Source organism: Molossus molossus, unplaced genomic scaffold, assembly GCF_014108415.1.
Source record: "Molossus molossus isolate mMolMol1 unplaced genomic scaffold, mMolMol1.p scaffold_m16_p_16, whole genome shotgun sequence".
Classification (NCBI taxonomy): domain Eukaryota; kingdom Metazoa; phylum Chordata; class Mammalia; order Chiroptera; family Molossidae; genus Molossus; species Molossus molossus.
The window spans coordinates 62,817,395-62,839,111 of record NW_023425351.1 but is presented as its reverse complement, the minus strand read 5'-3'; the positions used below and the strand labels follow the sequence as shown (position 1 = coordinate 62,839,111).

At 38.3% G+C, this 21,717-nt stretch overlaps 1 protein-coding gene across 8 annotated transcripts in view; it reads left to right on the top strand.

The window, feature by feature from the left end:
- Nucleotides 1-8,290: 8,290 nt before the first annotated feature.
- Nucleotides 8,291-21,717, top strand: part of ATAD2 (ATPase family AAA domain containing 2) — a 57,199-nt gene continuing 43,772 nt past the window's right edge. For 7 of the 8 annotated variants that reach the window (XM_036263676.1, XM_036263673.1, XM_036263675.1 and 4 more), the window contains exons 1-8: nucleotides 8,291-8,379; nucleotides 10,922-11,070; nucleotides 16,274-16,323; nucleotides 17,162-17,327; nucleotides 17,647-17,749; nucleotides 17,999-18,086; nucleotides 19,492-19,683; nucleotides 20,229-20,346. In XM_036263676.1, coding sequence (XP_036119569.1) covers nucleotides 11,027-11,070; nucleotides 16,274-16,323; nucleotides 17,162-17,327; nucleotides 17,647-17,749; nucleotides 17,999-18,086; nucleotides 19,492-19,683; nucleotides 20,229-20,346 — 761 coding nt within the window. In that variant the 5' untranslated portion in view covers nucleotides 8,291-8,379; nucleotides 10,922-11,026. Of the gene's footprint in view, nucleotides 8,380-10,921; nucleotides 11,071-16,273; nucleotides 16,324-17,161; nucleotides 17,328-17,646; nucleotides 17,750-17,998; nucleotides 18,087-19,491; nucleotides 19,684-20,228; nucleotides 20,400-21,717 lie in introns of those variants that run through there. The other variant, XM_036263681.1, reaches the window with a different exon arrangement.

Here is a 21,717-nt window from a genome sequence, read left to right as displayed (position 1 = left end):
GGTGACAGTTGTGGGGGCAGTTGGGAGGAGTGTTGTCGGGGACGGCTAAGATGGAAGACTTCCGAAGGTCGGAGCCCACGGCGTGCGGGTCCGGTGAAGAGACCGGCCTGCATGGGAAAGGGCGACGTCGTTCCTGCCTGCTTGCACCGAGCCGGAGGAAACCGGGGCCTCGCAGCCGCGCGCAGTCGAGGGGCGAGCCCTGGTGTGGGGGGCCGCCCCACCCCCACCTCGCCCGGTTCGCCCAGGCTCCTGCCCGCGGTTCGCATCAGCCGAGTGCAGGACACGTGTGCTGACTGTTAGCTCCGCGCACAGCAAAGGGTTTCGGGGCCACGGGGAGAGAGAGGTGGTAATTCCGGTCGCCCGACCTCCATTTAGGATCCAGAGAGGTTCCGTAATAAGAGCGCAGTGAATAAATACCAGGTTGCATAATGTGGAGGGATGGAGACCAAGATTTCACTTCCACCCGCCTCCCTCGAGCCTCATAGCAGCTCCCCGAGCACGGGCAGTTTTAACGTTTATCCTGCAGATGAAGAGACGGACCCGAGAAGGTAACCAGTCAGTGGTGGCTCTCAAACTGGAACTTGCGTTCTCGGATTCCAAACCTTTCCCTTTCTGTGCTGCCGTGCTGCAGTTACAAGCAGTGTCTGTAGGGGAGGTGTCCCGGGGGTGGCGCAGTGACGTCTTCGCTTCTCCTTCGAGGGAGAGAGCCCCTCTGCTCTCCACCCGAGCGAGAGGCACAGGTGGAGGGGACAGCATTGACAAACGGTTGGGGAAGTTGAGGAAGCAACACTATAAAGCTGAGACAGCAGGAAGTCTGGTTCTGTTGAAGGGAGTGGTAGGCTTGGGATTGGAAAAACAGGACCCGAGAGAGGGTTAGAAACTGGAAGTCTGAATGACAGCCGGGGGGAGGGGGAGGGGGCGGGGGTCAGCGCGGAGTTGGGCAGGTGATCACTCTAAATGAGTTGTCAGTTTCTGTTGTGGGTGCCCCATCTAGCTGCTCCTCGACTGAGGGCAGTGGAGGAGTCCTGTTTGGTCTCTGAAATTGAGATTCTGAATTGTAAAAACTATTTCCTGACTTTCAGGATCTGTTTCTCTATCACGTGCAGAAGTGGGTAGAGATCTGGGGAGGCCAGACACTTCTGCACTGAACTCAGGTCACTTTATTAACCTATGTTATAAAAAGCTAATTATTTCAGTAGATGTTTATTGAATGTTTATTCTCTTCAGGACAATGCTAGATCCTGTGACTGTAATAATGTATTGAGTACTGGCTAAATAACATAGGTGCTTAAAACAGTTTTGATTCTCAACTTACCAGTAATCAGGTTTCTACACATGGGCAGTGAGAATTAAATGTGATCATTCATGTGAGGAGATTATTTTATTTTAGCAATTTTTTAAAAAAATAATTTTTTTCTTTTATTGATTTTAGAGGGAGAGAGAGAGAAAAACATCGATGAAAGAGAACATCGATTGGCCGCCTCCTTCATGCCCCTTACTGGGGATTCGGCCCACAACCTGGGCATGTGCCCTGACTAGGAATCGAACCAGATCTTTTGGTGCATGGGTCGACGCTCAATCACTGAGCGACACCAGCTGTGCTATATTAGCAAATTTTGTTGGCTTGCTTTCACAATGTGTTCAGAATCTGACCACTTCTCAGCTCCTCTCCATTGTTGCCATGCTGATTCAAGACATTATTGCCTGGATTATTAAAATAGATTCTTGACTGGTCTCTCTATTTTCCACCCTATGTACATATGTGTTGTTGATTGTCCTCACTCTAACATAACTTAGTCTAGCAAAGGAGACCTAAAAGCAGTACGTATAAAGAGTCTATTTGCCATAAATGTCATATCGTTGGCATATGGTGGTTGAGCAATTAGCACTGAGCTAGCTAGCTGGATATTGTAGGGTAGAAAGGACTTTTTTCCAGGCCTGGATTGGCCTGGATTTCCAGTAGACATAGTATTTTTTTTTTTTTTAATCCTCACCCGAGGACATTTTTCGATATTTTGTTCAGATAGAGTGGAAGAGAGAGAGAGAGAAACATTGACGTGAAAGGGACACATCGAGTGGTCGCCACCCACATGACCCAATCAGGGCCGGGGACAAACTGCAACCAAGGTACGCGCCCTTAGCAGGAACCGAACCCAGGTCTCCCTGGACCGCAGGCCGACGCTCTAACTGCTGAGCCAAACCAGCCAGGGCATATTTTTGAGACATAGTAGTCATCTCTTCTATAAATCCCCTGTGGACCAAATTATAATCAGAGTGTTATTTAGTGAGCATGGGATTGGATTTAAAAAAGAATAATCCTGAGGGGCATTGTATTCATGTTGACAAATCCCACCAGTACCAAATACGAAACATACCTCTGTGATTGGACTATTTTCTAAATGGAGAATGTTACAGTCAGTACATTTGATTAAATTATAGCTTGCTTGTCCTGGCCAGTTTGGTTCAGCGGTTGGAGCTTTGGCCCTTAGACCAAAGAATCGAGGATTCGATTCCAGTCAAGGGCATGTACCCTGGTTTCGGTTCGTCCCAGCCCTGGTTGGGATTGGCAACTAGTCACTATGTCTCTCTCACATCAATGTTTCTCTCTCTCTCTTTAAAAAAATAAAAATTATAGCTTGCTCTTTTTATCCATCATGTATTTCAGAAATTTAACGCCCTGATTGTATTTAGGTCTAATTATATTTCTTAGCTTCCTCAACCACAGTCATTGACAGAGCATTTCTTAGGGTGGGTTACTTTTATTTTTATTATTATTATTATTTAATCCTCACTTGAAGACTTTTTTTTGGCATTTATCTTCAGATGGGGGCAGGGGGAGAGAGAAACATCCATGTGAAAGAGACATATTGACTGGTTGCCACCCACACGACCCCAGCTGGGGCTGGGACAAACTGCAACCAAGGTACATGCCCTTAGTGGAAACTGAACCTGGGACTCTCTGGTCCATGGGCTGACTCTTAACTGTTGAGCCAAACCAGCCAGGACTAGGGTCAGTTACTTTTAAAGATTGTTAAATTTATTCATATTCATTGACTTAGATTTTTTTTTTTTCATCTAATCTCAGTGGCTGACCTTATCTTTAAGTTCTGAAAGGTACTTATAGTCACCTACTTATTAAACACATTCTACATTTTGAATATGATCTCACTCAACTATACTTAAGGATTTTCCCCCTGACTTATGTCCTACTGACCTTATGAGTTTGGAGGCCCCCTCTGATTTCTTTTTCCTCCAGAGTTAGACTAGCCATTGTCTATTTCTGTGCTTTCACCGGTCTGGGGCTCTTTGATTTATTAAGTTTAGGGTTGTTTCTTACACTGAAGACTCAGTTAAGGATGAGTAGTAAGGAGTTTGGTGATGATTATATGTTACTTTTTGGTTGTATTTATGTATACATTTTATTCTTTATGTTACTAGGTAAAGTAAAACATACTGTAATCTGTAGAAGGTACTGTGGGTTTTTTTTTTAATTGTATTAAAAAATGTTTTTATTTTAATGTTAGAGAGGGAGAAAGAAATAGAAACATCAATGAGAGAACATCGATTGGCTGCCTCCTGCATGCCCCCCACTGGGGATTTGGCCCACAGCCTGGGCATGTGCCCTGACTGGGAATTGAACCAGCGACCTCTTGGTGCATGGGTCAATGCTCAACCACTGAGCCACACCACCTGGGCTAATTGTATATTTATTTCAAAATCTGGGAAGACATTCTAAACTTTTTTTTGTTGTTGTTAATCTTCACCTGAGGATATTTTTCCATTAATTTTTTTTTTTTGGAGAGTGTGGAACGGATGAAGGGGGAAAGAGAGAGGAACATAGATGTGAGAGAAATACATTGATTGGTTGTCTCCCCTATGACTCTGACCAGGGCCGGGGATGAACTGCAACCTATTACATGCCCTTGACCAAAATCGAACCTTTGACTCTCTGGTCCGCGGGCCTATGCTCTAACCACTAAGCCAAACAGGCCAGGGCTGGGAGATTTTTTTAAAACTTGAAGCATAACACAACATAAAAATGAAAAGTATACAGTTGAGTAAATATCACAGGGCATGCCATGGATAGGGAGATTCTGATGTGTGGCAATGAATGTTGTTCCCTGGAGTTGGTTGACCTGGCTGCTCTCCATTCAAGAGAGCATAGTTGTTTTGACTGACCCTCAATTTTAGGTTTAGAAGTTACAACTTTTAGAACAGGGATCTGATGATGAGGTAGTATTTAGGGTGGATTATAGTAAAAAAAAAAAAAAAAAAAACCCTGAAGTTTGGAAGATCAATTAAAAGATTATAATATTAACTGTTTAGCGCTTGCTGTATGCCAGGCAAGGCACATAACGTACACACACACATTTGCCCTTTGAAGTAACTTGTTTTCTTCATTGCAGATATGAAAACTAAGACACGGAGACCTTATATAACTAGGACAGGATTATAAAGATCTAAGTGCTATGTCAAGAATCAATCCTAGGTAGTCTGTGTTTGTTTGGCTTCTTAATTAGTACACTATTATCACAATAGAGCAAAGCATAGAAAAACTAAAGCCTAAAATAAGATGGTACTGCCCTGGCTGATTTTGCTCAGCGGTTAGAGCGATGGCCTGCGGTCCAATAGAGACCCACTAAGGGTTCCTTGGTTCCCACTAAGGGCACGTACCTCGGTTGCAGTTTGTCCCTGGCCCTGGTTGGGTCGTGCGGGTGACAACCACTCGATGTGTCCCTTTCACATCGATGTTTCTCCCTCTCTCTCTCCCTCCCACTCTATCTGAACAAAAAATGGAAAAATGTCCTCGGGTGAGGATAGAAATAAATAAATAAAATAAGATGGTACTAGAGGAATGGAGAAAAAAATGCCAAAGAATATAGCAAGGGGCCTGAAAGTTGTTCAGATACAGGGAGGGAAGGCAGTAGTGTTTCCAGCTAAAGAGGTGAGCAGTATATCATTTGGACTATAACACTAGAGTTTGGTGAGAGATTAGCACTATATATCTTTGGGATTCGTCACCTGTATAGAGGTGATAGTTGAATCTTTGAAGATGAATAGAAAACAGCAAAACACAGAAGTATTTCAGAATATCTGGAACAGTGGCTGTATTAAGAATAATGTAGCCCTGGCCGGTTTGGCTCAGTGGTTGGAGCGTCGGCCTGCGGTACAGAGAGACCCGGGTTCGGTTCCCGCTAAGGGCACGTACCTCGGTTGCAGTTTGTCCCCGGCCCTGGTTGGCCGTGAGGGTGGCAGCCACTAGATGTGTCCCTTCACATCGATGTTTCTCTCTCTCTCTCTCTTCCTCTCTCTCCCTCCCGCTCTATCTGAACAAAAAAATGGAAAAATGTCCTCGGGTGAGGATAAAAAAAAGAAAGAAAAAAAAAAGAATAATGTAAACCAAAGGATCAGAGCATTTAAAGAAAGGAGTGATCTGCCCTGACTGGTTTGCTCAGTGGTTAGAGCATCAGCCTCCAAACTGAAGGGTGGCAGGTTTAATTTCCAGTCAAAGACATGTACCTGGGTTTTGGGTTTGATCCCCCATCCTGATCTGGGATGTGCAGGAAGCAGCCAATTAATGTTTCTATCTCTCTCCCTCCCTCCCACCCTAATCATTAAAAAAATCAATGGAAAAATATCCTTGGGTGATTCTCACACACACACGAAAAACAAGAAAGGAGTGATTGACTCCATAGAAATCAATGAGATAGAGCCAAGGCCATTGAATTTAGCTATTGGGTGATAGTTTTAGATCCACTGAAAAAGCTGGTAGAAACCAAATTGTTGGAGCTCGTGGAATAGATTGATGGTGTGGAATTGACCACATCTACGTTTGAAGATAAGCTGAGGGATATTACAACTAGACTGGGTAGACATGCCACTGTGCATTAGAATATGCTGCTGTTCAAGCTTTCAAGGAGCCATTTTATGTTAGTATTATCACTATGATTTTTAAAAACCCACTTGAACCTCATTTGTGGAATTGATACTTTAATTAACTCAAATAACTGACCCCTTTCTATACATAGTTTTTGTTATGAATTTAAAGCTTTAATAAGCTGATCTTCTGTGGGAAAATAACATATTAGAATATTTTTATTATGCAGTAGTGTCTACCTTGGGGTAAAACTTTTGTTCTATTGTTGCATGTTCCCTGTACTAACTTAATGATTCTGTAAGATTATAACAGACTTAAAATATAACAATATATTTTCCTCTTTTAACTTTTTTTAGAAATATTTTTTTATTTTTTATCCTCACCTGAGGATATGTTTATTGATTTGAAAGAGACAGAGAAATCAATAGGTTGCCTCCCATACATGCCCTGACCAGGAATGGAATCTGCAACTTTTTGGTGTATAGGACAATGTTCCAGCCAATTGAGCCACCAGGCCAGGCCCTCTTTTAAAACTTTTAAAGAACTCTTAGTGCTCTCAATATTTAAGTAGGTTGTAGCCAAAAAATAAATGAGGACACTATATCTCCCATGTTTAGTTTTTAGATTAAGTATATTTTCTCTTTGTTTTTTACTTCTGAGGAAAACATTTTTCTGGTAGTGCATGTTGTAAAAATGTAAAAAATAGAAAGTGAAAGTCCCCATTTTTATCATTCAGTGTTAATTACCATTATGAGTTGGCATTTAACTTACCTCTTATTATTTTGATTAACTATATTAAAACGTGACTTTGATTTGATAACTGCTAGTTTCCTTTGTAAATCAAAGGTACACAAGATAATTTATTTATGACACATACAAAAAGTTACAGGTAACCTAAGAGTATGATCTATTTAGCAGTTTGTTAAATAGACTCATGCAATGGGTTGAATACTATTTATTCATTCATTTAAAAAATTTTAGAATAATATAACAGGGAAATGTTTGTATTACTAGAAAAAGGTTACAAAACATAAATAATAATATCTCAATTTTAAAAAGTCATGAATACGTTTGCATAGGAAAAGAATGCTTTGTATACCAAAAGGTTAATGGTAGTTATTTGTGAATGCTTATTTCACTTCACATAATGTCTTTTATAAGAACCATTTTTGAACGTTGCTGATATTTGGAAGTTTTTCCATAGGTGATTCCCCCAAACCTGTTTTTATTTTTTCCTCCACACTGTTAAGGAGAGCCTTTTTTTTTTTGTTTTATTTTTGTTAATCCTCACCTGAGGATATTTTTCCATTGATTTTTAGAGATGGAGGGAGGGAGAGAAAGAGAGACACACACACACATCGATGAGCTGCTTCCTGAATGATCCCGACCAGAGATCAAACCTGCAACCCAGGCATGTGCCCTTGATCAGGAGTCGGACTGGTAACCCTTCGTTCCCTGGGCCTGTACTCTAACCACTGAGTCAGACCGACCAGGACAAGGAGAGTCTTTCTTGAATGCCTAGTGCTTATTTAGGAAGGATGAACATTGATGTGAGAGGGTGAAACATGGATTTACTGCCTCCTGCAAACCCCTAACCAGGGATCAAACCGACAACCTGGGAATGTGCCCTGACCAGGAAGCTAACCCCCAACCAAGTGAGTCACACTGACCAGGGCTAGTTTTATTTTTTAATGGCAACATTAAAAGATGATAGAAATGATTTCCTTTGTAACTTTTTAAAACAGTGGTTCTCAACCTTCCTAATGCCTTGACCCTTTAATACAGTTCCTCATGTTGTATATGGGCCTATCTGCATGTAGGCAGACCCTCCTGGAGCTGGAGGGACAGAAAGAGAGAAACATTGATGTGAGAGAGACACATTGAGTGGTTGCCACCCACACGACCCCAACCAGCGTGGGGACAAACTGCAACCAAGGTTCGCGCAAACCGGCTAGGGTGATTCTTTCCCTCTTCTAATTTGTATTTCTAATCCACAGCATTTTATCTTGACATATTTTTATGCTTTAAAGTTGTTTACTATTATACTTTCATACTTGTAAAACAAAGTTTAAATTTTTTTCTACTCTTTTATGCTCACAAAGCTTTGATATAAAATTTTTGTGTATTGAGTTATAATTATTAATATTCAGTTGATCAAAACGTGAACATTTTGACTAAAATGAATACGCATATACAGTAAGATTTCATTAGGATTTCATGTGTGAAATCTTACCTACCCAATTCATGTATCTAGATAAATATCTTGTTGCTGTAGACAGTGTTTGACATCAGTTCCATTGTTTTTATAATTTTAAGCACTGAGAAAACGTTCATATAAATAAGTAAACAGTAATGAAAGTTTTGTTTAGTGCTGCCATTCACTTTTTCTGGCTTTTATGCTAAACATCATTTGCCAAAATTTATTTTTAATGGTCTCTTAGCTTAATTAGGTCTCTCTCCAATTTTGTTGAAAGCAAAGAATTGGAAACCACCTAACAAAGGTAAGGATTTTGTTACCTAGCTTAGTCATTCAATTACTTAACACTCACATTAGTATTTTTCTTTGTTGGCTTTAGGAAGGTTTTTAATGCCTTGAGACAGTCCATAATAGTAAGATTCAGAATGAGTAAGAGATAAGACCGGGTAAATGGATGAATGAAAGAGGATGATGCTTTGTGTGTTAAGGTTGCCCTCTCAGGCAGGTCAGTGTTAAGAAAAAGTACTTGTGGAAGTTGAGAATTTGGAAATAGACTCCTTTCAAATTTTCCTTGGAAAGTCTTGTGTGTTGTTTTAAAAATAATACATCTGCCTGGCCAGTGTGGCTCAGTGGAGCTTCAATCCATGTACCAAGAGGTCGCTGTTTCGATTCCCGGTCAGGGCACATGCCCAGGTTGTGGGCCAAATCCCAAGTCTGGGGACATGCAGGAGGCGACCAGTCAATGTTTTCTCGTTGATGTTTCTGTCTCTCCCTCTCTGTTCCTCTCTCTCTAAAAATCAATAAAGAAAAAAATAATAATATATCTACCTAAAAATGTAGGTATCTTTTTTCAAACATCCTTAAATACAGGGATTGGCAAAAGTAGGTTTACAGTTGTAAGTACATGAAAGTTTATTAGTTGTGTTATAACTGTAAACCTACTTTTGCCCACTCTTGTATTGTGTTTAAGTACGCTGATAAAAATCCTAACAAGCCCTGGCCAGTGTGCGCAGTGGTTAGAGCATCGGCCTGTGGTCCAGAAAGACCCGGGTTCGGTTCCCAATAAGGGCGCGTACCTCGGCCCTGGTTGGTTGTGCGGGTGGCAGCCACTTGAGGTGACCCTTTCACGTTGATGTTTCTCTCTCTTCCTCCCACTCTATCTGAACAAGGGATGGAAAAATGTCCTCGGGTGAGGATTAAAAAAATTAAATTAAAAGTGCATACACATCACTTAATATATATTTTTTTAAATGTTTTTGTTGATTTTTTTTAGAGAGAGAGATGGAAACATTGATGTGAGAGAGATACATTGATTGGCAACCTGGGCATGTACCCTGATGGGAACTTGAACTGGAACTTCTCTCTCAGTCCAGGGGACAATGCTCAATCCACTGAGCCACACTGGTGGGGCACTTAATATTTTTTTAAGCACTTGTCCAATTCTTACACAAATCCTTGTGTATACATATCTTTATTTACCTTGTGAACCAGTAAGATATTCTGCTTAAAACAAAATTAAATGACAAAATGTCTCAAGAAAAAAAATGAAATAATCAGGCAAAGCCTGTGGGTGGCAGGAGAGGATTAATTGATTGATTTTTTTTTTTTTTTTTTTTTCATCCTCACCGGAGGACATTTTTCTATTTTTTGTTCAGATAGAGAGGGAGGGAGAGAGAGAGAGAGAAACATCGACATGAAAGGGACACATCGAATGAATGGCTGCCTTCTGCACAAACCAACCAAAGCCAGGGACAAACTGCCACCGAGGTACGTGCCCTTATCAGGAATTGAACCCAGGTCTCTGACCACTGAGCAAAACTGGCTAGGGCAATTAACTGATTTTTTTTAAAACACTGACTGGTTTTCTAAAATTATAAATTTTCAGAGTAGTAAGGCGTTAAATTATAGAGCTATTATGTACTCTACCTTCTCTTCTAATGTACAAATATCCTTTATGTGAGAGTTGTGTATGACCTTTTGAACAATTTATGCATAAAACTTCTGTAGCTCATAAAGCAGCCTACTAACTCAATCTGTTGTGCAAATATAAAGCTACATGAAGCTCTGGTTTTTACAACAGATTAATATACCTAAACAGTTTTTGAATTCATTTGTTGCATTATATGGGTGAAATAGATTAGCTCCTTTTTGTCTTCCAGGCCAAAACTGTAATTCTGACAGTTTAGTTATTTTAAGATTGTTACCAACGATTGCATGGCAGGCAGTGGCATATGTGTATCTTTCTAATTTCTGTAGCCTTAAAATAAAGGAGTACTTACTGTTATGAACTATTGCAACTGTTTTTTCAGTGATGGAAACTTCACTGTCTAGAATATATGTTGTGAAATAGAACTGTAAACCTCAATAAGTCTTACATTAGCCATTTCATAGACATTGCTGGTGTTTATCATAAAACTGTCCTAGATTTTAACTATTGGCAAAGATACAAAACGATTCTGCACAAAAGGCAGTTGTACAAACTTACAATCAGAGAATAAATAGTCTTGGAGTAGTTTAACTGGGATTTTTTTTTTTTTTTTTTTTTTTTTAATCCTCACCAAGGACACTTTTGCATCTATCTTCAGATAGAGCGGGAGGGAGAGAGGGAGGAAGAGAGAGAGAGAGAAACATCGATGTGAGAGAGACACATCGAGTGGCTGCCACCCATAGGACCCCAACCGGGGGCCAAGGACAAACTGCAACCGAGGTACGTGCCCTTAGCGGAACTGAACCCAGGACTCTGGTCCACAGGCCAGCGCTCTAACCGCTGAAGCAAACTGTCCAGGGCTTAACTGGGAATTTTGACTAAAGAAAAACTTAGATGGCTTTCTTAATTTTTCTTGAAGGATGAATCTTCAATTAAGGAAGTTGAAACCTACCACCGGAAACGTACTTTAAGGACTTTGAGAAAAAATGCACAGAATTCTTCAGATTCCAGTTTTGATAAGAATATGGAAATAACAGAGAAACATGCTAATGGCAGGCATTTTACAAGGTAATACAAGGTGTTCGAGTATAATTCATAATAGCTTTAAAGTAATCATTTAGGATTTACGTTTAATTTTTAAGTGTATTCTTGATTGGTCATCAAGATCTCGGGGTTATAAAATATAATTTGTTTGAAATGAAACTGCCACAAATGAGTATTATTGATTTAAAAATTTAATGTGCACAGGTTTGCTTTTATTTTCATGTTCGAAGACAGTATTTGTGAAATGCAGCTGACAGGGTTGGTTAACTTGTTTATGATGTGTGGTTCTGCTTCATAATTTACAAAGCTTTTATAGTTTTTATTGCTTGCTATCAAGTTTTTTATCAATTATGAGTCATGAATTTCTGTGCTTTGGTGTGTTTCTAAAGCAGTCATAGAGGCAGAACATGATTTATTTTTTTTAGTTGTCTAATGGGACTAGATGCTTTTTACGTATTTAAATTTCATTTCTCAAGAACCCTAAGGTTGGTGACATGAATCCCATTTTAATACTCAAGAAATTAGATTCAATAAAATAGGTAATTAGATAGTTCATTGAACTTGGGTTTGCTTGATTCGGGGCAGATTTAAATCTAACTTTAATTAGCTCAGAACCATTACTTTTCTCCCCACTTTGGTGGACCTAACATGGTGGGGGAAGCACCAATTAAAATGAAATTTGTTTAGTGAATTAATTGTTTTTACATTAATTCTTCTCATGAATTAGTCATAATGATTTAGAAGACTAGAACCCTCCCACTCGTAAATAGAATTTGATTCTTGCCCTGGCTGGTTTGGCTCAGCGGTTAGAGTGTCGGCCCGCAGACAGGTTTGGTTCCCACCAAGGGCACATACCTTTGTTCCAGTTTGTCCCTGGCCCCGGTTGGGGTCGTGTGGTTGGCAACCAGTTGATGTGTCTCTCTTACATCGATGTTTCTCTCTTCCTCCTTCTCTCCCTCCCACTCTATCTGAAGATAAATTTAAAAATGTCCTCAGGTGAGGATAAAAAAAATAGAATTTGATTCTTACTTTGTGTAGTGGATTTTCCAGATAAGTGAGATGGTGCCCCCTTTTTTTTTAATCTTCACCCAAGGATATTTTTCCATTTATCTTCAGATAAGAGTGGAAGGGGGGGAGAGAGAAACAGAGAAACATCGACATGATATAGACACATTGACTGGCTGCCTCCTGCATGACCCCATCCAGGGACAGGGACTGAACTACAACCAAGGTATGTGCCCTTGACTGGAATCGAACCCATAACTCTTTGGTCTGTGAGCCAGTGTTCCAACAGCTAAGCCAAACTGGCCAGGACTGGATGGTGCCCTTTTAAGTTTTGTTTTGTTTTGTTGTTGTTATTTGTTTTTTTTGCTACTATTAATTTTTTCAGTTATTTAAGACATCTTTTGTCACTTTTTTTTCTTTATTGATTTTTAGAGAGAGAGGAAGGGAGAGAGAGAGAAACATCGATGAGAGAGAACAGTGATTGGCCGCTTCGTGCATGCTCCCCACTGGGGATTCACCCACAGCCTGGGCATGTGCCCTGACAAGGAGTCGAACTGGTGACCTCTTGGTGCATGGGTTGATGCTCAGTCACTGAGCCACACCGGCCAGGCTTGTCACATATTTTTAAGTTGGTATCTTATTTCATCTCTTATTTATGAAGTGTTTACTACTGTCTTTCATGGCATCTAAGATAGCAGTTGAAATACAAAATTTATGAAACAATATAAAAGAAAAAACACTGAAAGTTACTATGACGTACCATCAATTTTCAGACACATTTCACTTTTAGAGAGTTAAAATGGGAGGAAATGTACAACTTTTAGAATTGATGAAATACAATTTAAGTTACCCCAGTAATATTTCTGGAACTTGAAGTCTTGGGGGTAGGGGTAATGGTCCATGAAAATTTTAAATTTTATTTTATGATCTGAAGAAAATATAACATTCTGGATCATCTAAATTGCTACCTTGTAGAGAATAGCTATAAACTTTCAGGGCCTGTATTTGTGTTTACAGTTGAATTGGCACCAAGTAGTGCTGCTTTAGTTGTTTCAGGTTCCTGAGATAAGAACTGAGTCTGACCTTAATATATAAACAATTCATCTGCTACCAAGATAATGTCTTTACATGCTTGCTATTCAAATGAAGGTTTGAAGTACTTCAAGTAAAGAGAAGTGGATGAATTGAGTCATGATACACAGCAAACAAACATAACATATCAAACTCAAGAGAAACTGATAGCAGTCAGTAAGATATTCATAGAGCAAATGGCTATATTGTTTCACCAAAACCTCATTATGTTAATATTTTTTTGGTAGTTGGTTTTATTTATATTAGACATAAATGAATTTATATATCTAGTTTGGCTTACATATAGTCAAAAAATTTAATGTTGGAAGTCTCAAAACTTTTACCTTTAAATGGATCTGGACATTTTTTGAGTTTGTAAAACATTGTGCTGGGCTTTATGCTTAAAAGGTTGTAAAGGAATGTTTTAAACATATTAAAATAAGTGCTTTTTAAATTGGATATAAAGATGAGTGACTTGGTTTTTAAAATTAGATTCCTTCTATACCCCAGCCAGTGTGGCTCAGTGATTAGAGAATGGGCCATGTACCAAAGGGTTTCTGGTTTGATTCCTGGTCAAGGGCAGGTACCTAGGTTCAAACCCCGCCCTAGTCAGGGTGCGGTCAGGAGACAACCAATTGATGTGTTTCTCTCACATCAATGTTTCTCTCTCTGTCTCTCCCTCCCTCTCCCCATCTCTCTGTCTCTTTCTTTCCCTCTCTTCCACTCTTTCTAAAAATCAATGGAAAAAATATTCTCAGGTGAGGATTAACTAAAAAAAAAGATAAAATTAGATTCCTTCTAAAATATGTTGAATTTATATTTTTAAAATTATTTTTAAATAGCTTTATTGAAATAAAATTCACATACCATGACTTTTAAATGTGTGATTTTAGAATATTCACAATATTGTACAACCATATTGTCTAATCTCAGAACATTTTTATCACCCCACTTCAGCCCCTTGGGAGCCCCTTGGGAACCCCTAATCTACTTTCTGTCTCCATGGACTTGCCTATTCTGGACATTTTATATAAATGCAATCATACAATATATGTCCTTTCTATCTGGCTTCTTTCACTTGGCATATTGTTTTGAAGATTCATCTACATATTGTAGTATTTATCATCACTTCGTTCTTATTATTACCAAATCAAAGTCCATAGCGTGAATATGTCACATTTTGTTTTATTCATTGATTGATTGATTGATGGATGGATGGACATTTGGATTGTTTCCACTTTTTGTCTATTATGAATAATGAGAACATGGGTGTACAAATTTTTATGTCGACATAGAGGTGTGGGGTTTTTTTGTATTTTTGTTTTGGTTTGTTTTATATATCTCTAGGAGTTAATTGCTGGGTCAAATAGCAACTATTTTAATGTTGAGGGACTGCCAAACTCTTGGCCAAAGCAGCCTGTACCATTGTATATTACCGCAAGCAATGTATGAGGGTTACAATTTCTCCACATCCTTCCTAGCACTTATCATCCTCTGTCTGTCTGGGTTTAGCCAGTTTAGTGGGTATAATAAAGTATCTCATTGTAGTTCTTATTTGCAATTTTTTGATAGTTAACAATGTTGAATATCTTTTTACGTGCTGTTGACCATTTGTCTTCTGTGGAGAATTTCTGTCTTTAAACACATTTTTCTAGCCCTGGGCGGTTTGGCTCAGCGGTTAGAGCGTCCACCTGCTGTCCGGAGAGACCCGGGTTCGGTTCCCGCTAAGGGCATGTACCTTGGTTTGTCCCCGGCCCTGGTCGTGCGGGTGGCAGCCACTCGATGTGTCCCTTTCACATCGATGTTTTCCTCTCTCTCCCTCCCACTCTGTCTGTACAAAAAATGGAAAAATGTCCTCGAATGAGGATAAAAAAAAAACAAAAACATTTTTCTATATTCAGATCATTATTATAAGGACTTTTGTTTTATATAATGATAACATCAGGGTCTACTTGTTAAGAATTATATAAAGCAGCCTATAGTATTTTTGAATTTCGCTTTATTTAACTATCCTGTTTCTTATCAGGGTGACATTTTTGCTGTGCAGTTTGTCTAACTGTAGTAGTCTATTCACTTTCTTTCTTTCTGTATCCATCACCTGCCGCCCTTTGTTTTCAATCTGTTTGGGGCTGAAAAACCAGGGGACTCAGACTGTTAAAATAATATAGAAAGATCTAAGTAAGTACTTTGAAGTCAGGATCTATTTCTTTGATTTTGGAGTTCTTAACTAGGGTCCAGTAATTATGGTTTTCAGGGCACACATGAAACCTCTGAAATAATGTTTAAACTTGTATGTGTATATGCAGTTTTCTAGGGAGAAAAGATCTATAACTTTCATCAGATTTTCAAACGTTAACAAAAGACCAGGCACCTGTTTTTATAGTTTCATTGGAATACACCCATGCTCATTTCATTCTGTGTATGGCCGTTTCCTCGCTTCAGTGTTAGAGTTGTGTGAATGTTTGTGACAGAGACTGTATGGCACATAGCCTAAAATATTTACTATCTGTTTAAGAAACAGTTTATTAACCCCTGTAACAAGAAAAGTGCTCTCCTTCCTCAACGGGTAAAAAAGGAAAGGAAAAGGAAAACACCCCTTTAATCATTGTGTCACTAGCATCTAATAGGAGCCTAGCTTTTTTGTTGTTGTTTGTTTTTTCAGTCCTCACCTGAGGATATTTTTCTGTTTATCTCCAGATACAGTGGGAGGGAGAGAAAGGGGGACAGAGAGAGAGAAACATCAGTGTGAGAGGGACACATCAACTGGTTGCCTCCCGCACGACCCTGACCAGGCTGGGGATGAACCGGGACTCATTGGTCCTCGGACTGATGCTCTGCTCCTGAGCCAAACAGGCCAGGGCTAAGAGCCTAGTATATAAAAGTAAGCCTGCATAGTGTTGGGGGAGGGGCTCTTTTTATGAGAAAAATCTATCAGCCTGTTTCACAATAGGTTTCTCAGATTTTGTTAAACCATAATTTATATAAGCATAAATATTCTCAAGCTATATTGTCAGTGTTTTTTAGGTTTTTGTGTGTCTATGGGTATTTACTCTCTAGGGTGATTTAACTCTTTGTCCCAGTTTGTGTATTATGAAATAATGGGATTTAAAATTATGTCAGTTATTTCGAATTATTTATTTTTTTTCAATAGGCAACTGGCCAGACAGCAGGCTGATAAGAAAAAAGAAGAGTGCAAAGAAGGTAAGTAATGTTAAAGGATTTTCACTTTTTTTTTTGAAATGTTTATAGCAGCTTTATTTGGTTTTTTTTGTTTCTTTTGTTTTTTTTTTTTATCCTCACCAGAGGACATTTTTCCATTTTTTGTTCAGGTAGAGTGGGAGAGAGAGAGAGAAACATCGATGTGAAAGGACCACATCGAGTGGCTGCCACCCGCACAACCGACCAGGGCCGGGGACAAACTGCAACTGAGGTACCTGCCCTTAGCGAGAACTGAACCCCAGTCTCTCAGGACTGCAGGCCAACGCTCTAACCGCTGAGCCAAACTGGCCAGGGCTCATTGATTTTTTTGATAGAATGGGGGAGAGGGAGGGAGAGAGAGAGAAACAAATGTGACAGAGACACATGGGTTGGTTGCCTTCCACACGACCCCAACAGGGGCATGGGTCAAACCTGCAACCCAGTTACATGCCCTTGACTGGGAACCCACGACCCTTAAATCTGCAGGCTGACTGCTGAGCCAAACGGGCCAGGGCTCCCACAATTTCTCTATTTCTCTTTTGTTGGACGTTTGGGTTGTTTCCAGTTTGGTGCTTTTACAAAACTGCTTTGAACATTTGTATCGAAGTCTTTGTATTATATATATCTTTCCTTTTCTCTTGAAAATGGAATGGCTGGATCATATGGAACAATCATATTGCAACTTCATTTTTGTTTTCTAGTATTTTAATAAAGGTTAAGTTTAAGATACTGTAATTTTGTTATGTGAAAATGTAGCTGTTCAGTTGTTTATATTAGAATTATTTTATGGATGCTATTATTTCAAATCTTTCCATTTATTTTTATTTATACATCTATGAAGACAAAGTGATTCCAGTTACTCGGTCATTGAGGACTAGAAACATTGTTCAGACTCCAGAACACTTACATGAAGAGAATGGTGATGTTGAAGTTCGCCGCAGTTGTAGGATTAGAAGTCGTTACAGTAGTGTGAACCAGTCTGTGCTATTTGACAAACTTATAACAAAGTAAGTAAAAATTATTTAGATCAAGATGGTTTAGGTGACAGAAAACTTTTGGTTGAGGTTGGGTTATATATTTTGACCAGCCTGAGAATTTAATGCATTTAGTTTATGGAAAGCATGAAGGAGAATGATTCCTAGAAGACTTTATAATAATTCTGTGTACATATTTAATTCTTTGAAAAGTAGAAATACTTTTATACAAATAAATCAAGAAATAGAGATATTTAAAATGACAGTACTCAAAGAATACAATGGAAGGAAACTTTTTAAAAATGCACTATTTTACAGTTTTAGCTTATATTTATATCAAATTTTTTTTAAGCACTGCTGAAGCTGTACTTCAAAAAATGGATGACATGAAGAAGATGCGTAGACGACGTATGAGAGGACTGGAAGACTTGGCAGTGTTTAATGAAACAAAAGAAGTAAATATATTCTTCCATCAAGGGGATAATTCAATAAACTTCAGTCTAACCTTTTCTGTAGTACCTATCCATTTTTGGTTAAATCGATCATCACTTTATTCAGCGTTTGTTTGATTAGTCACTAGTTATTGTTGGAGTTGTAAGAATTTATAGCTGAAATACCTTTATTTTAAGCAAGATTGGAAGGTCCTACTGAGTTTTTTAAATAAGTGTACTAAATGTTAATGGCCTTTATTTAAATGTTTTTAGGGGAATCTAAATATGTACACAAGAGGAAAACAAAAAGGTATTCAAAGAACTGATGAAGAAACAACTGATAATCAAGAAGGCAGTGTGGGTTAGTCTTTTCTTTTGTTCTATCTCTGGATTTGATTTTCAGTTCTTTTTATTTAGTAAGATGTAGTCTTTTTATTCAGAAGCTGTGTGATGTGGTTTGGGAGAGATCAGAGGATTGGTCATAATTTTTTTTAAAAGTGAGGGCAGAGGAGATCTTAAAAAGATATGTTTTGTTTGGGAAAGTATTTCAGACCAACAATTCTAAAGCAAATGAAACTCGTTTGCATGTGTGATACATTTACAGACAGCACATACATCTCTCTACCTATTTTAATTTTAAAAAGAAATGATTCAAGTTTTGCTATTTTGTTTAGGACTTATTACTGTACTCTATTAGAATTTTTCTTTAGTGAAAACCAGTTTTCTGAAATGCATTTTAAATGTTCAGTGTTTTACATGATTATAAATAGATTATTTGAGTTATGCTCCTATGTAATTCATTGACAGCCAGAAGGGCTGGATGGAATGTCCAAACTTAAATTTAAAAGGCAAAAGCCAAGTGAAGAGATACTCATTTGTCAATATGTTACATTTACTTGGAAGCTTAAATATTGCCACTTATATTAATGAAATTAGTAGTAATACTATAAACTTTGGTTTGTTACTTATTGACAGTAGCCTTTATTTTTATTTTAAAAAATATTTTATCCTCAAGGATATTTTTCCATTGATTTTTAAATAGAGTGGGAGGGAGGGAGGGAAAGGAGGAGAGAGAAAAACATGGATGTGAAAGAGACACATCGATTGGTTGCCTCCCACATGACCCCAACTGGGCCAGGGATTGGACTTGCAACCCAGGTACATGCCCTTGACCGTAATCAAACCCACAACCCTTTGTTCCTTAGGCCAACGCCATAACCGCTGAGCCAAACTGGCCAGGGCTATTTTTAAATTTTTTATCTATTGATTTTAGAGAGGAAGGAAGAGACAATTTGTTGTTTCACTTATTTATGCAGTCATTGGTGGATTCTTGTATGTGCCCTGACTGAAGATCAAACCTGCAACCTTGGCATCTCAGGATGACACTCTAACCAACTGAGCTACCTGGCCAGGGCTGACAGTAGCCTTTAAACTTTTTTCTCTAGTTTCTTTTTTTCCTTCCTCTTGTTTTTAATTCTACAACTTTTTTACTTCATTAAAAAACTTCAGTGCTGGGTAAAAATTAGATTCTTTTATATGAGAAGCAACCAATGAATACTTAAATAAGTGGAACAACAAATTGATGTTTCCTTCCCTCTCTCTCCCTTCCCCCTTCTCTAAAATCAATTGATTCATAAAAAAAAAATTAGATTCTTTCTAAGAATAATCTAGAATACATTTTAACAGAAGGGTCTCTCAGTTCCCCTATGTTAAAAATCGTTAACATATTGGTGAGTATCCTGACAGTAAATATTATAAAATTATAGAATCATCTGAAGAGGGTGAAGACCAAGAAGATGAAGATGATGGTGAAGATGAAGATGATGGTGAAGATGATGATGATGGTGAAGATGATGATGATGATGATGAAGATGAAGAAGATGGAGAAGAAGATAATCAGAAACGATATTATCTTAGACAGAGAAAAGCTACTGTTTACTACCAGGCGCCATTGGAAAGTAAGTGCTCTATTTTTTTTTCCAGGAGATGTAATTGTATTACCTTTGTCTTTACTGCCCTTCTTCTTTTATTATTTTTTAAGTCTTTATTTTGCATAATACTCATGGCTTTTTTCTTTCTTTGCCTATCCTAAAAATTGACAGGAAGTCTGTTCTTCCAAAGGGAGCTAAATTTTAGCATTGACTAAATCAAGTAATTGGGCTATTTTGAGATTTCATGTCTGTCTTCAATTACTTTATATTTCTCAGCTTTCTACTTTACTTTGTTAGTTTATATGAGTAGGACTGCTTTTGAGTTATGTTAAAGTTGTGCCTCAATACTTATGAGCATATATATGCAGGGCTGATATTCAGCTGTTATCTATCAGTGTAATCATAATGGTTATTTATGGCCATTGTATGTTACGGTTGTTGGTGTCTGCGCTGTACATATTTTAAATAGCTACCCTGCAGACATAAATTATTTAAAATATGAACTGTATATGAAGAGCAAAATTACCTTCAAACATACTTGTATGTCATGCACATCTAACTCATTTTTTTAGAACCTCGTCACCAGAGAAAGCCCAACATGTTTTATAGTGGCCCAGCTTCTCCTGCAAGACCAAGATACCGATTATCTTCTTCGGGACCAAGAAGTCCTTATTGTAAACGAATGAACAGGTTTGGTTCTGAAATAGTGATTGATATGACAACATAATTGTGGCTATGTTAAGGTAGGATTCTAGAGTCTTAGGATTGGGGGTATCAGGATAGAATTCTACAATCATATATTTGGGACTAGTTTTTGCTTTTGCTTCCACTAATAGGAATTGTTAGTAACTACCATGGTAAGGTAGTTTACTCCATTATTCCACACTTCAATAATAGTGAGCTACATTTGCTTCAGTGTTTACTGTATTCCTGTCTTGGTATTAAGTGTTTTATGTAGACTGTTTTCTTTAATCTTTACATTAAGTGAAATATAGGTTTAATCTTGTCTCCACATACTGTCGCAGATATATTTTCCTATGATGACAAGAATTCTAAGTTACAGTGACAAGAATTCTAAGTTACATAACTTCTAGACTTCTCATGACTGACCATCTTTTTCTGGATCGATTTTAAAAATTTGTTTCTCTAATGTAGTAGGAAATTTAACTTTGACTGTTTAAATTATTTGTGGGTTTCTTTTTCTTCCACATCCCAACATTTATTGTTTGTCATAGTTAGATCCAAAGAGAAAATTTTTTTTATTTCCTCATTCTCTTGAGTAATAAAAGGTTTTCTGATCTGTTAGAACTTTTTGGATAATAGTAGCATTCTAGTAGTTCATGAATAAGAGAGCTTGTTGGTGAAGACTAAAAAGGTCAGAAAAAAAGGACAGTGGTATGGGAAATGGTACTTTTTTCCTAATAGTAATTTGCTCAGAAGTAAGACTGAAATCCTGTGAGACTTCAGCTATTTGAACAGTTCTTGGAAATCGCCTCCTAGAAGCAGACTGTCAGATCATGGTTTGGTCATGGAAGGAAACACCTTTGTAGGTACTGACATTCCTTTCTTCTAGGAAAAATATACAAATACAACTTCTGTCTCTGGTCTTTTAATTTCATTTTCAGAATGCCAAAATTACAAGTGTATACACTCTAGCTTTTTTGTTTCATCATCTCATAACTAGACCAGGAAGGCAAACTCAACCTGCCAGGGCTATTCAAGATTAATTGCACTTGAAAGGAGGCCACACTGTTGGTACTTTTCATAAGCTCCTTAGACTAGTGTTAAAAACTAATATTTTAATAGTGAAGTTTAATGGTCTTCAAAAAAGGAGAGTAAGGTGTATTTCTCCCCGGAATCCCTAACAATCATAGGGCCTACCAGGGCAGCTCTTGGTTGCCTGACTCAAGGGACAGGCCTCTATTAGATTCAGCAGAAGTGAAGCTGACAGTTAATTGGAGATAAATTTCTTCTCTCATCTTTACTGGGTATATGTTTCTGGAGGTAACATACTTGTTAACTGACTGCCTCTACTATCACTACCTACATTGTATCTTGTAG